Source organism: Ahaetulla prasina, chromosome 15, assembly GCF_028640845.1.
Source record: "Ahaetulla prasina isolate Xishuangbanna chromosome 15, ASM2864084v1, whole genome shotgun sequence".
In the NCBI taxonomy this organism is placed as follows: domain Eukaryota; kingdom Metazoa; phylum Chordata; class Lepidosauria; order Squamata; family Colubridae; genus Ahaetulla; species Ahaetulla prasina.
Genome location: NC_080553.1, coordinates 6,296,121 through 6,310,917, shown reverse-complemented (window position 1 = coordinate 6,310,917; position 14,797 = coordinate 6,296,121). Strand labels below are relative to the sequence as shown.

Here is a 14,797-nt window from a genome sequence, read left to right as displayed (position 1 = left end):
CTTTTTGTCTACAGACTTGGATGGAGGCATCTGAGCTTCTTTTATGACCTTGGCTGGTTCAGCTGTATCTCTCGCCTTCCTATATGAAACCTGGAGAGGGCACAGAAGTTCCCTCTCTTCCTATTATTAAAAGAAGTGATCCCCTTCATTGTATTTCTTAAACTCCCTAAGAAGGCCTTATGACAGGGATGTCAAACTCAAGGCCTGGGCACCGGATCCGGCCCACAGGGTGCTTAGACCTGGCTGGCGAGGCCATCCTGGAAACAGCGAAGGTCTGGCTTGTGGCACCTCTGCCGGCAAAAATGGAGCTGGCAGAGCGTTGTAGAAGGCCGTTGCAGCCAAAAACCCGCCTCCAAGCTCCTGCCTCCAACACCAGCATTGTCATGCTGGCCACGCCCACCCTGGCCACACACACACACACACACACACACCCCACCCCACCTGAGGTCAAACACAACCCTGATGCAGCTCTCAATGAACTCGAGTTTGATTCACATTCTCACACATATTAGAATGTGCAGGAATGGACAAACTAACGCTTGCTATTAAGGATAAAGAATATGAATATGAATGAATATTTTAATTTGATAAACTGAATATTTTCTGATATTTGTTATATCTGATATCTGATATTTTCTGATATTTTCTGATATGGGACATACTTCAGCTAGTTCAGAACGCGGCTGCACGGGTTATTGAGGGAGCGTCTCGGAGCTCCCACGTAACACCCATCCTGCGCAGACTGCACTGGCTACCTGTTGTTTTCCGGGTGCGCTTCAAGGTATTGGTTACCACCTTTAAAGCGCTCCATGGCTTAGGACCGGGCTATCTACGGGACCATCTACTGCCGGCCTCTATCTCCCAGCGTCCGGTGCGTTCCCACAGAGAGGGACTCCTCAGGGTGCCGTCAGCCAAACAGTGTCGACTGGCGGCCCCCAGGGGGAGGGCCTTCTCTGTGGGGGCTCCCACACTCTGGAACGAACTTCCCCTCGGACTTCGACAATTACCTGACCTTAGGACCTTTCGCCGCGAACTTAAAACTTACTTATTTCGTATGGCTGGACTAGCCCGATTTCTATTTTTATTGGTTGGGTTTTTAAAATTTTGTGATTTTACGGGGGAGTACGTTTTTTAACATTTTTGGGCATTTGAATTAGTTTTTTAAGGGATGTTTTTAATTACTGTGTGTATTTATATTTTATCTGCCTGTTCACCGCCCTGAGTCCTTCGGGAGAAGGGCGGTATACAAATTAAAACATTATTATTATTATTATTATTATTATTATTATTATTATTATTATTATTATTATTATTATTATTATTATTATTTTATCAATGGCTAGGTAACAGAAACAGAAGTTAGAAAGGAGGAGACATAAAAAGAGGAAACGGTAAAGCGGAGAGTTATTAAAGAAGATGATGGTGTTAAGCATTAATGTTATTACATTACGATGTTATTATATCAATATGATGTTGATGAATATCACAAAACAAAGACGTGTAATATGACTATTTAAACATAACGGTATCCAGAACACACACTGTTTGATGAAAACTGAATGTTATATAGATAAAACAAATAAAATATGGGAGGAAAAAAAGAAATAAGAGTTTGACACCCCAGCCTTATGAGGACACAACCTGACCACCGCAACAGCTTGAGCATAGGGATGAAATCCAGCAGCTTCTGAAGAACTGGCAGCAGAAATTTTGGTGTGTAAAGTTTTTTATTTTTAAAATACATTAAAACGAAAGACAAAGCACACAACATTTATATAGATATCACTGTTTATCAGCTATTCGAGACAGTCCTTTCCTATTATTTACACATATTTTAGTTCTATCTTACTCTACTTTTATTTATCTACCGTTCCTGTTTTCTAATTATTCATACCATTTGCTCCAGACCTTATAATATTCTGTGTCCTCTTTCTCTTTAATTTCTTTTGTAAGTTTGTCCATCTCTGCACATTCTAATACTTTTTTAATTAGTTCTTCCTCTGTTGGTAGCAGAAATTTTAAGTAATTTGGAGAACCGGCAAATACCACTGCTGGCTGGCCCCAGGGTGGGGAAGGAATGGGGATTTTGCAGTATCCTTCCCCTGCCATGCCCACCAAGCCACGCTCACCAAGCCAAGCCCACTGAACTGGTAATAAAAAAAATTTGAATTTCACCCCTGCTTCAGCACGTACAAATAAATCGATGCAAAGACTCCAAAAAAATAAAACATGTCCACCAAGGGCTGAGCCTTTCCTGCTGGCAGATAGTTTTCCTTTCTTTCTCTTTTCCCCTTCAAATTATTCTTTCGGTCCATTATTTATAGCCCTGTTATGAAAGAGACCCTTCATGTCCCAGGAAAAAAATGTTTCCTTCTCAGGGGTAACCATAATTTAAACCAGGATGCCGAGAGAAACTGAACGGGCACAAGCTGTGATTAGAAAGCCATAAAAAATATTTTCTAAGGCTGTAGGGAGCCTCGGACAAGCAAAGTTTAAATAATCGGATTGCCATCTGCCTCTTTCTAGGTTAGACTTTGCTCCGTTAGCTTCACTCTTGGGTGACGCCTGTGATCAACGTCTGGTTTTTTTCCTGACATTTCACATCCAGCTTTTTCTGGACTTTTCAAGGAGGCAAAGTTTCTATCAACTGTCATCGAGGAAAAGAGCTTAAAAGGTTTTGACGAGGGAGAAAAAGCCTCCCGAGAAAACCGAGAGAAATTGGATCCTGGCCAAGAAAACGGGGATATTTTTTTTTTTAAAGAGTTAGATTGGTCATCAGTCTGCCTTGTAGATGTCAAAATATATGCTGTTTATCTGGCGGGGGCAGGGGGAAGATTTTCCATTGTGGCATCTGCTTGAGTCTCAAAAACAGGACTAGCATCACCTAAAGGTAAAGGTTAAGGTTCCCCTTGCACATATGTGCTAATCGTTCCTGACTCTAGGGGGCGGTGCTCATCTCCGTTTCAAAGCCGAAGAGCCAGCGCTGTCCGAAGACGTCTCCGTGATCGTGTGGCTGGCATGACTCAATGCCAAAGGCTCACAGAACGCTGTTCCCTTCCCACCAAAGGTGGTCCCTATTTTTCTACTTGCATTTTTATGTGCTTTCAAACTGCTAGGTTGGCAGAAGCTGGGACAAGTCACGGGAGCTCACCCTGTTACGCGGCACTAGGGATTCGAATCGCTGAACAGCCGACCTTTCAATTGACAATCTCAGCGTCTTACCCACTAAGCCACCGCATCTTTAAATGACACTTACAGAATCCTTGGCTGGAAGGGACCTTGGAGGTGTTATCGTCCAAAACAGAAGTCCTTATAAAATCCTGGGCAATGATTGTCCAATCTTTTTTGGGGGAAACTCTAGTGATGGAGCAATCAGAGTTCCAGAAGGCAGGTTGGTCCATTGGATAGAACAACAGAGCTGGAAGGGACCTTGGAGGTCTTCTAGTCCAACCCTCTGCTTAGGCAGGAAACCCTACATCACTTCAGACAAATGGTTATCCAACATCTTCTTAAAAACTTCCAGTGTTGGAGCATTCACAACTTCTGGAGGAAAGTTGTTCCACTGATGAATTGGTCTCACTGTCAGAAATTCCTCCTTAGCTCTAAGTTGCTTCTCTCCTTGATTAGTTTCCACCCATTGCTTTCCACCCAATTGCTATAAATTGTTACCCTGTGTCCTGTCGGAAGATGCTATCATGTCTCCACTAAGTCTTCTCTTCATTAAGCTAGACATACCTAGTCAATGCATGGTTTAGCCTCCAGCCCCCTAATCATCTTTGTTGCTCTTCTCTCCACTCTTTCTAGAGTCTCCACATCTTTTCTTATCACAGTGACCAGAACTGGACACAGTCTTCCAAATGTGACCTCAACTGGTGCAGAATAGAGTGGTGCTATCACTATAAAATGGCATTTGATTCTTGTGTATAAATATTGTTTATTGTTTTGTATCACATATTCCATCTCTATGTTGAACAGTGTGTTTTCTACGAGTCCAAAGTGTTAACATATAAACATCATCATAATCATATTTTTTCATAATCATAATCAATATATTTTGTGCTCTTATGTACGTTTGTGCATAAGAGCACAAACGTGCCTACCGTTCCTGTCCTATTGTTTCCTTTCATTATATCCAATTAATACAGTTATTGCATACTTATGCTTATATATATGCTTATATATTATATAGTTGCTTTCATGCTTATGCTTATATATACTGTTGTGACAAAATAAACAAATAAAAATAAAAATAATCATTATAATTATATACATATAAACATAGATGCGATAATATCAGTCGTTATTGAAGAGTATACTATCTTCCATTATAGTAATGATTATATAACCATCAAAATATTTACTCATCAGTTTTTCTTTCTCATGGAGTCCATATTTCACTCCTCTAACCTCAGTATCTGTCAATTAACCCTTTGTAGAATAATTCCCATCAAAGGTGGAATTCATTTACCTTCCCTACTGATTCATAAATTTGAGCTCATGCGCCACCTCTGCACATGCGCACAGCCTACTGCACATGTGCAATAGTCGCACATTATGTCCAGGCGGGTGAGCGGAGCCTCCCACAGTTGGATTCATGCGATCCGGAGAGAACCGGCTGAATCCCACCATTGGAACTTCCCATGTTATAAAATATTCCAAGTCTTCTTTTCCTTAAATTTTAGAGTTAACCTATCCATTTCTGCACATTCTAGAATTTTTTTGATTATATTATCATTGGTAGGGGTTTCTAGGGGTTTCCACTGTTGTGCATATACAATCCTGGCTGCTTTTAGGATATATAAAAATAAATTTTAAATAGCTTTCTCAGGGGCTGCCACAAAGAAGAGAGGGTCAATCTATTCTCCAAAGCACCTGAAGGCAGGACAAGAAGCAACGGATGGAAACTAATCAAGGAGAGAAGCAACTTGGAACTAAGGCGAAATTTCCTGACAGTTAGAACAATTAACCAGTGGAACAACTTGCCTCCAGAAGTTGTGAATGCTCCAACACTGGACGTTTTTAAGAAGATGTTGGATCTAACCATTTTTCTGAAGTGGTGTAGGGTTTCCTGCTTAAGCAGAGGGTAGGACTAGAAGACCTCCAAGGTCCTTTGTTATTCTATTCTATTCTATTCTATTCTATTCTATTCTATTCTATTCTATTCTATTCTATTCTATTCTATTCTATATATGTGTTACACTTATTATAATTTCCTGGAAGCATTCCCAACAGGAATGTCTCAGGTTGACACTTGATTCTTGATGACTTCAAGACATATCCACAAAGTTTTCTCGGTGACTAAATGGAATTGGTTGCCTTCTCACAGAGGTGTGTTTTAACATCCCTGTGCATCTTAATCTTAGTCATCTCCAGATGGGTACCCATCCACAAACCAACCACGCTCAACTCTGCTTAGCAAACCACTTCCTGCCAAGAAAGCTACATGAACATGACTCAATGGAGATTTTATTATTAGTTTTAATTAAGACGTTGCTCAAATGCTTTTTTTTTTTTGGGCGCACCATACTGGGTCTCTTCACTTCTTATGACTAGCTAGCATTCCTTAGATAGTTGGGTGTGCTGTTTGTGTGTGTGTGCATACGTGCGTGGACACATGGTAAGAAGCCAAACATTTTTATTTTTATGTATTGGAATTATGAGGATGGGTTTTTTTTCTTTCCAAAGAACTGAATTTAACAGCTGGCATTTGCCAAATACATCAGAAGCAACATTGCTATTTGATTAAGGGAATCTAAGGGGAGACTTAAATGATTGTTAACAAGGAAGAGTTGTTGCTAAGTCTTTTTTTTATAATACAGGCATTCATTTCTGGGTTTTGCTGCAAAAAATAAATAAATAATAGATTTCCCTATGGATTAGCATTACTGTTTGCAACAGGATTTTTGAAGGAAGCCAGATGTTTTCATTTAAAAGGGGGAGAGAGGAACAAACTCTGAGCTTGGTTGTTTTCTTGCAGATGTTTCATTAATCACAAAAAGTGACATCATCAAGGTTAGCATCGTATACTATAGCTAGTGGTGGGATTCAGTCGGTTCGGGCCGGTTCAAGCAAACCGGTAGTTAAATTATTGGCTGGCTCCGCCCTTCCGCCCAAAATGCCCCTCCCGCGACCCATTTTTGCTCCCAGGAGGCTTCAGGGTGGCCTCCTAGGCCCAAAACGGTATGCGGGGGGGTGTCACATCCTCCCATTCAGCCCATTTTGGCTCCAAGGGGGTGCAGGAGGCGGAGTGCTGCCTGTCACACCATCTGGCCACGCCCACCATGGCCACGCCCACCCAGCTGGTCATTAGAGCAGAGAACCGGATGTTAAATTATTTGAATCCCACCACTGACTATAGCAGGGGTCTCCAACCTTGGTCCCTTTAAGACTTGTGGACTTCAACTCCCAGAGTTCCTCAGCCAGCTTTGCTGGCTGAGGGACTCTGGGAGTTGAAGTCCACAAGTCTTAAAGGGACCAAGGTTGGAGACCCCTGGACTATAGCATATACTGTAGCATAAGATACTCGTAATACTCAATTATAAAGAGAAGATTGGAAGTGACTTCTTATATTTTTTCTTTCTTTTTCCTTTGACTTTTTCCCCCCTTTCTTGCACTTTTAGCTTGCTCTTTATTTCCTATTTTCTTTTCCTATTCTCAGCTTATGTTAATATGCATTCGTTTTTAATCTTCCTACCTTGTTAAAAAAAAAAAAACCTTAATAAAAATTGTATTTAAAACAAAGAATTCTCAGCGAAGGCAAGAGAATTCTGAGAGGGGGAAATCCAGACATCTGAAAGGTTGTCCAGATTGTGAAAGAAACATAATTCCTTTTTTTTTTTTTTTTTTATTCAAAAAGTTTTACAAAATTTACAAAAATGGATTGACTATATTCAACGTAGATATCAGACTAAGAGTTATCAGACTGTTTTTGAATGATTATGATGTATTATTTTTGATTGCTTTTGGGGGAAGTTAGGAATTGATGATTGTAGGTGTACAATTAAGTTGGGATGAAAATTTTTTAGCATATGTTTGTTTTATTTTTAACTATACCTTGTGCTCGTTCCGGGAAGTCGGGGGAGGGGGTTGCGAAGGGAGGGGGGAGGAGGGGGGGAAAGGGGAAAAAAAATTTTTTGTAAAACTTTTTGAATAAAAAAAAGAAAAAAAAAGAAACATAATTCCAAGTTACAAAGGTGCTTTTTAAAACACAACTGGACATTCTTTGTTTTTGTTTTTTCCTTGAAGACGTTTTGCTTCTCACCCAAGATGCTTCTTCAGTTCTGTTCTTCGGTACTTCAGTTCTCCAGAACTGAAGAAGCTTCTTGGATGAATAGTGAAATGTTTTCAAGGGACAAAGAAAGAAAGTTCGGTTTGAAAAAAAGCCCCTTTCTGACAACCAGGACCTGGGTGACTGAAAACCTCCATAGACAATCCAAGTTACCTTTGGCCCATTAAATACGCAGAACAGGTCTACTCTCTTTAAATAACTTGTAGGTGAGGCCACAGCAGCACAGAGAAAAATTAGCCACTCCCTAGGTCTGTTTCATTCTATAGTGATTACTTCCATAAATAAATCGGTTTTGGCAGGCTATGTGGGTTGAAGATACCTTATGAATAGGCTTGGAAATTTCCCAGGTCAGGGAAGAATTTGAGTGATATATTGCTCAAAGTTTCCATAATTTAAATCCATGGTCAGTTTGCAAAAAGCAAACCAATTCTAAGGCCATTATCTGCTTTTTGGTGTAGTGTAAATTAGACCTTGGCTTCTAGGGAAAGTGAAACGGGAAGGATAGTCTATCTCAGAGTTAAATTAGCTTGAGCCCATCCTGTGATTTAAAGTTCAACAAGATAAAGGCCTTTAAAAGGGAAGTGGAAAACCAGCTGAGGGGGGTGGCTGAGCATTTTCAATGAGAATCTTAGATTTCTTTCTTCTTTTTTTCTTTTTTCTTTTTTTTTCCTGTTTGAGTGCCATGCTGTCAGTCCAGATGATAATCGGCTTGGGAAAAACCATGCCTTTGCTTTAAAAGGAGGTTTCCATCAGGAACCGCTGTTTGAGAAATGCAACTTTTGTGGGTCTTGAGGGGGAGAGTTGAGGAGAATCAAACAAAGTGGGTTGTTTTAAAATTCCTTCCTTCCTTCCTTCCTTCCTTCCTTCCTTCCTTCCTTCCTTCCTTCCTTCCTTCCTTCCTCCTTCCCATTCCCCTCCCTTCTTTTCTTTCCCCCTTTCCTTTCCTTCCTCCCTCCCTTCCTCTTCTCTCCTCCCCTTCCCTTCCCCTTCCCCTTCCTTTCTTTCACTCTTTCCTCCCTCCCTCCCTCTCCTCTCCTTTCCTTCCCTTTCCCCTTTCCTTTTCTTCTTTCACCCTTTCCTTTCCCTCCTTTCCTCCCACCTTTCCTCCCTCCCTTTGTCCGTTCCTCTCTCTCCTTTCCTTCCCTTTCCCCTTTCCTTTTCTTCTTTCACTCTTTCTTTTCCCTCCTTTCCTTCCACCTTTCCTCCCTCCCTTTGTCCGTTCCTCTCCTCTCCTTCCCTCTTCCCTTCTTCCTTTCCCCTTTCCTTTCCCTCCTTCCTTCCCTCCCTCCCTCCCTTCCTCCATCCATCTGTCCGTCCATCCATCTGGCGGGGAATTCTAGGAGTTCACATTGTTGAAGCTGAGAAGCACTGTGTGAAGCCAAGCAAACCCATCCAGTATTCAGGAATAACCACAAGTGTGTTGTGCTTTTAAAGGAACTTACTTGGTGTCCAACGGTTTGATGCTATTGAAGTACTGATGCATGGAATGGTAGAAGAGACCCACAATTGTAATCCAGGCTGTAAAGAAGGCAAAATTTGTCAATATCAGGATTGCAGTGAGGCAGGAGATGAAATCCACCATTTAAAGCCCCTTGGAATGCCCATAGCTTTATCCTTGTTCATCCTTGATCACTTCTGCCTCTATCTGTTTGTAAGCCACCCAGGGTCTCTTGAATAATCAGATGATATATAAACTTAATAAGATAAATAAATAAATAAATAAATAAAACCAAGGTTTGACTCCGAGGAGACCCTCTTTTGTGGAAAAGAGGTTGCAAAACAGGAAGGATTGGTGTGAATTTGTCACCAGTTGGAACAATCGAAAGAAGTTAAAATGTTCAATAATTCATTCCGCTGTTGGAAAAATCTAGATTGGAGCTGCAAAAATCACGATGACCACTAGATGGCAAAGCAGTATGGGGGAAAAAACTAACTCTTTGCTGCCTTCCAGTGGCCATTCTGATTTTTGCAATGCGGGGAACAATTCAGTTTCCCATTTCCTCTCCATTAACAGATTTCTCAGCAATCCAACCAGGGAATAGTATTTGACCTGATGATCGGAAGGAAAAACAATTCAGGAAAAAAGCTGGTTTCTCCTGGCCTCTTCTTCGGCCTCCCAGATGGGCTGGATGTTAATTCCCATCATCCCCAGCCATATGGTGGAAAACCTTGGCTAGCAGGAGAAAGCCAAAGGCAGCAGCTTTGACCTTTCTTTCCTTCTAGTAAATTATTCCCTTACCTGAATATTGGAAAGCTTCTCTGGGTATAGAAATGTAACTTTGTCCTTGTAACGGGAAGCGATACTGAGGCACATTCGGGAGCTGGGGAGGCATTTTAACCAGGGAATAATCTGTATAATAATGCAAACATTGATCAAAACCCGAAGCAAAGGGAGAGCAAAGCCATCAGTTAAGTCCTTTTTCCTGCTAAATGAAGGGGCTGCTGTTCAGTTCCTGCTTATTGTTGAGCCCCAAGGTCTGTTCTTCTAACGTTTTGAGCAATCAGGGTCTTTGGAAGCAAACCAGTAAGGGGTGGGGGGATATGCTAGAGCTTTAGCAGCAAAGAAGAGAAAACTTTACCATTTTGCAACAGGTAAAACATTTTTTAAAAGGGAACAGAAGAGGGAGAGATGTGGCTCCCCCACCCCCGGTTCTCTGGGGTTTTGTGGCAACCGGCAGAGATACTCAGTCCAGCCACGATAGCTTGGAGGTTCACATTTTGATCAATGCTGCTGAGTGCCTATGCCATCACCCTGCTAAACAGGTAAGTCCCTCAACCTTCTCAAACTATTCACTAAGTCTGCATTACTATTTTTTATGTACACGGAGGGCATAGGCACCAAAGACAGATTCCTTGTGTGTCCAATCACACTTGGCCAATAAATAAATACTATCTTCTCTTCGTTCCTATCACCCATCTCCTCCCATTTATATGACGTAACTTTGTTGCTTGTATCCTTACGAGTTATATTATTTCCTAGTATGATTTGATTGCTTATTTGTACCCTATGACTATCATCAAGTGTTGTACCTCGTGATTCTTGACGAATGTATCTTGTCTTTTTACGTACACTGAGAGCATAGGCACCAAAGACGAATTCCTTGTGTGTCCAATCACACTTGGCCAAGAAAGAATTCTATTTAATCTGCTTCAAGCACAAGGCAACAAGATCTGGAAGAACCATGGCTGATGCTTGGATACTGTAGATCAGGGGTGTCAAACTCGATTTCATTGAGAGCCACATCAGGGTTGTGTTTGACCTCAGAGCGCCGGGGTGGCCATGGTCACCTCAACATCACTCATCTTGGGGGCACCTGTGATGACCAAGTGCTAAGGCAGTACTTCCCTCAGACCCTCCCTCCCTCTCATTATAATCTCCTTCCTTCCTTCCTTCCTTCCTTCTTTCTTTCTTTCCTTCCTTCCTTCCTTCCTTCCTTCCTTCCTTCCTTCCCTTCTTTTTCCTTCTCTCTTCTCCTTTCTTCGTCATTCTCCTCTTTACTTATTTTTTCCTTGCTTGCTCTCTTTCCTTCTTTTTCTTTTTCTTTGCCTTTCCTCTTTCCCTTTCTCCTTTCCTGTCCCTTCTTGGATGCTCAAATGCAAAAGGGGAAACATTTCTCCTTTCGTTTTGTTTTGCTTTCAGTTTGATTTGCTAGCCCTCTGCCAGCAAAAACCGAGCTGGAGGGGAGGGACCGCGCATGCCCCCAGGCCCTGTTTTTGGCCATGATAGCCTCCTGCAGCCCTCTGTCAGTAAAAATGGAGCTCGGAGGAGCCGAGCTCCGTTTTCGTTGGCAGAGACACCACGGGCCAGTCCTTTGCTGTTTCCAGGACAGCCCCACGGGCCAGATCTAAGCACCCCATGGCAGTGGTGGGTTGCTACCGGTTCACCCCGGTTCAGGTGACTGGTAGTAGCTGTGGTGGGAGGCTCCACCCAACCACCCAGGACGTCATCAAATATGCTCTGTGCATGCACAGAAGTGGCACGTGCGTGAGCGAACTGGTAGCAAAGGTAAGTGAAACCCACCACTGCCCCGCGGGCTGGATCTGGCCTGTGGGCTTGAGTTTGACACCCCTGCTATAGATTATCCACCAGCAAAGTGACAACACAACGCCAACACCTGTGTAAAGGCCAAGATCTTAAGAACACTCCCTTTGGAACACCTGAACTAAGTCAACCAAGGCTGGTGTTTCTTTTCTAATTTTTCGTTTCTCCTTCCTTTCCTGGATTCATCGTAGATGTTCCTCAAGGAGGGACGAACTTTCCATTCCAAAGAAAACAGGAAAGGAAACTTTCATGTCCTTCATCAGCAAGCGAAAAGCCACAGAAGTGGCTTTGCTCAGTTATTCATCTCCTGTGTCGAGAACAAAACTAGACAGGGGCCCAATAAATCTCACCTGCCACGGGTGAAGTGCCTTGGACTGTGATGGTTGAAGGGTTTCCTCCTAGATTGCGCGCAACGTGCAATGTCACACTGTCGATGGTGGAAACAAGTCCTCCAGCAAGGGACGCTGTCTGAAAGAAGAAATGACAAAGCTGGGGTGATAAGCAAGTGATGGAGGCCTTGACTCCAGGAGAACCGAGATAAGGTGTCAGAAAATATTATCCCTACCTGGTTCATGCTGATCCAAACAGGTATCTTAAGAACTCCTTCCACTACTTTAAAGAAAACCTAGAAATAAACAAAGACAAGATATGTCCTGTGATATGATCAACACCATCATCCCTTACCTAGTGTGATTCTCCTAAAAATTATGTATTCCCACCAGAAACCAAGGACAACTCTTTTTTACATATTGTCAAGAGATATTTGATTGGGAGCCATCCCAGAGTTTGTTATAATATGGGTGGCTATATAAACAGTTAAATAAATAAATTGGATAAATGGTAAATAGATGGAGAGAGAAAGGGGGGGTAATGATAGAAGAGAGAGAGGGAAGGTGGGAGGGAGAAAAGATTAGATAGATAGATAGATAGATAGATAGATAGATAGATAGATAGATAGATAGATAGATAGATAGATAGATAGATAGATACTGGAGAGAGAGATATTATATATTTTCATGGGTATAGGTATGTAGGCAGTGATGGGATTCACGTAATTTAACAACCTAATGATTTCTTCCAACAACCAGTTTACCAAACTGCTCAGAAAGTTAACAACCGGTTCTCCCGAAGTGGTGCGAACTGGCTGAATTCCACCACTGTATGTAGGTCTTGGCATATTCAGGTCTTTTCCCATGTAAGGTTGAGAGTATCTTGGCGACGTTTTGATGAGGTCTCACTCATCATCTTCAGGCTAGTGCTTTCGGCTTCGTGCTTCTCGAGCAAAGAGTGGTTGGAGCTGCCGTCTATCTATAAATACTGGTGGGGAGGTGGGGAGTGTTGCTGTGAGTGGGTTGGTTGGCTGTGTGGTTGTATCTTGATTGGTAGATGGAGTGGGTGTTTGACACCGGACCCAGGATAACACACAACATCACCACCGATCATCCTCACCAGATTCAAACACAAACCCATTCCACAGACGAAACACAACCACCATCCAGAAGCCAGACCATGCTGGCACCACTGGCTGCTGCACCCCCCTCCGATCCCCACGCAAAGCAAGCTGACACACACCAGGAACACATGACAGGACCTCAGACTCGGAGCCAGGCCAGGGCCTGGGATACTTTATCACAGCCATCTGCTCAAGACATCACATCACAGAACTCCAGAGGCCACAACACCAAAGCTCAGGAACAAAAGACTAGGACCACACCCACACAGGATGCTGCGAGGCAGCCGACCAATCTGCAAACACCCACTCCATCTACCAATCAAGATGCAACCACACAGCCAACCAACCCACTCACAGCAACACTCCCCACCTCCCCACCAGTATTTATAGAGACAGCAGCTCCGACCACGCTTTGCTCACAGAAGCATGAAGCCGAAAGCACCAGCCTGAAGATGATGAGTAAGACCTCGTCAAAACGTCGCTAACATTCTCTCAACCTTACACGGGAAAAGACCCGAAAACCTACAAAAACACACACAGATAGATAGATAGATAGATAGATAGATAGATAGATAGATAGATAGATAGATAGATAGATATAGGTACAGAGAGAGAGAGATAAAAAGAGAAAGAAATAAGAGAGAGGCAGAGAGAGAGGCAGAGAGAAAGAGATATGAGAGAGACCGATGATAGATGATAGATAGAGAGAGAGAGAGAGAGAAATAGAGAAAGAGATATGAGAATGAGAGAGAGAGAGAGGCAAAGAGAGAGAGAGATGAGAGCAAGAGCAAGAGATGAGAGATGAGAGAGATGATAGACAGACAGACAGACAGACAGACAGACAGACAGACAATTCCAATGCCTGCTTTCCCATGCTCCACTTCTGAGACCTACATAAGGTGCAACCAAATGAGTTTCCATTAAGGACTTCACGCCTACTTATACCAAACTCTTGTTAGAAAATTCAGCAGTATGGCAAAGGGGGAATTGAGTTTCATTTTTTCTTCATTAATGTGAAAACGTTTCATACTTTCTCTTTCTGCATGGCTGTGCCCACAAGACATGACTGCCACATTTCCATAAAGTCAGTTTGTATCGTATACTGAAGCTCTTTTAAAAGCTTTGAAGCATCAAGAATAGAATTAGGCTTTATATTTCTCACATCAAAATATTTTTAAATCCCTAAATCCGTTGTCACTGCTTGCTGATACATATTCATATATTCCTCTCCCATTTTGCAATCTTCAGAAACTATTTGGGATCTGTGGAGTTCCTAACACTCTAAATTAAACCTAGAACGGAGGAGAAATTTCCTAACAGTGAGAACAATTGATCAGTGGAAGTAATTAATCAGTTTCCTTCAAAAGTTGTTGGTGCTCCATCACTGGAGTTCTTCAAGAAGAAATTGGACAACTTTTTGTCTGAAATTGCATAGGGTCTTCTGCTTGGGCAGGGCCTAGAAGACCTCCAAAATAACAACTCCGATATTCTGTTAAATCTATTAAAACTGGTTCTTAAGACAGCATCTTCAAGTTGTGATATAAAAATCATACATTAAATACATGAATACATTTCATTTTGAATCCACTTGGAATTCATGAATCATTTTGATGCTGGGGCTGCCTTCCACTCCTCGCATATGCCTGTGTCCAGAACACCATAAACTGTGTGAAAGAGATTCATTTATATATGAATCTTTTAGATATTTATATATGTCAGTTCTAAGTTGAAGACAATTTACTCGCTGGACTTCTTGTATAAGATACTGCTTTCATCTTCATAAAGATGTGGAGACTCTAGAAAGAGTGCAGAGAAGAGCAACCAAGATGATGAGGGGACTGGAGGCTAAAACATACAAAGAACAGTTGTAGGAACTGGGTATGTCTAGTTTAATGAAAAGAAGGACTAGGGGAGACATGATAGCAGTGTTCCAATATCTCAGGGGTTGACACAAAGAAGACGGAGTCGGGCTGTTCTCCAAAGCACCTGAGGGTAGAACAAGAAGCAATGGGTG

General features: G+C 42.2%; 1 protein-coding gene across 5 annotated transcripts in view; it reads right to left on the bottom strand.

Moving 5' to 3' along the window:
* ADGRD1 (adhesion G protein-coupled receptor D1) overlaps window positions 1-14,797 on the bottom strand; it is a 185,938-nt gene that overhangs the window by 146,938 nt on the left and 24,203 nt on the right. For all 5 annotated transcript variants that reach the window (XM_058158392.1, XM_058158388.1, XM_058158389.1 and 2 more), the window contains 4 exons: window positions 11,896-11,955; window positions 11,681-11,798; window positions 9,528-9,638; window positions 8,731-8,806 (listed from right to left, as the gene is read on the bottom strand). In XM_058158392.1, the coding sequence (XP_058014375.1) occupies window positions 8,731-8,806; window positions 9,528-9,638; window positions 11,681-11,798; window positions 11,896-11,955 (365 nt within the window). The remainder of the gene's footprint in view (window positions 1-8,730; window positions 8,807-9,527; window positions 9,639-11,680; window positions 11,799-11,895; window positions 11,956-14,797) is intronic.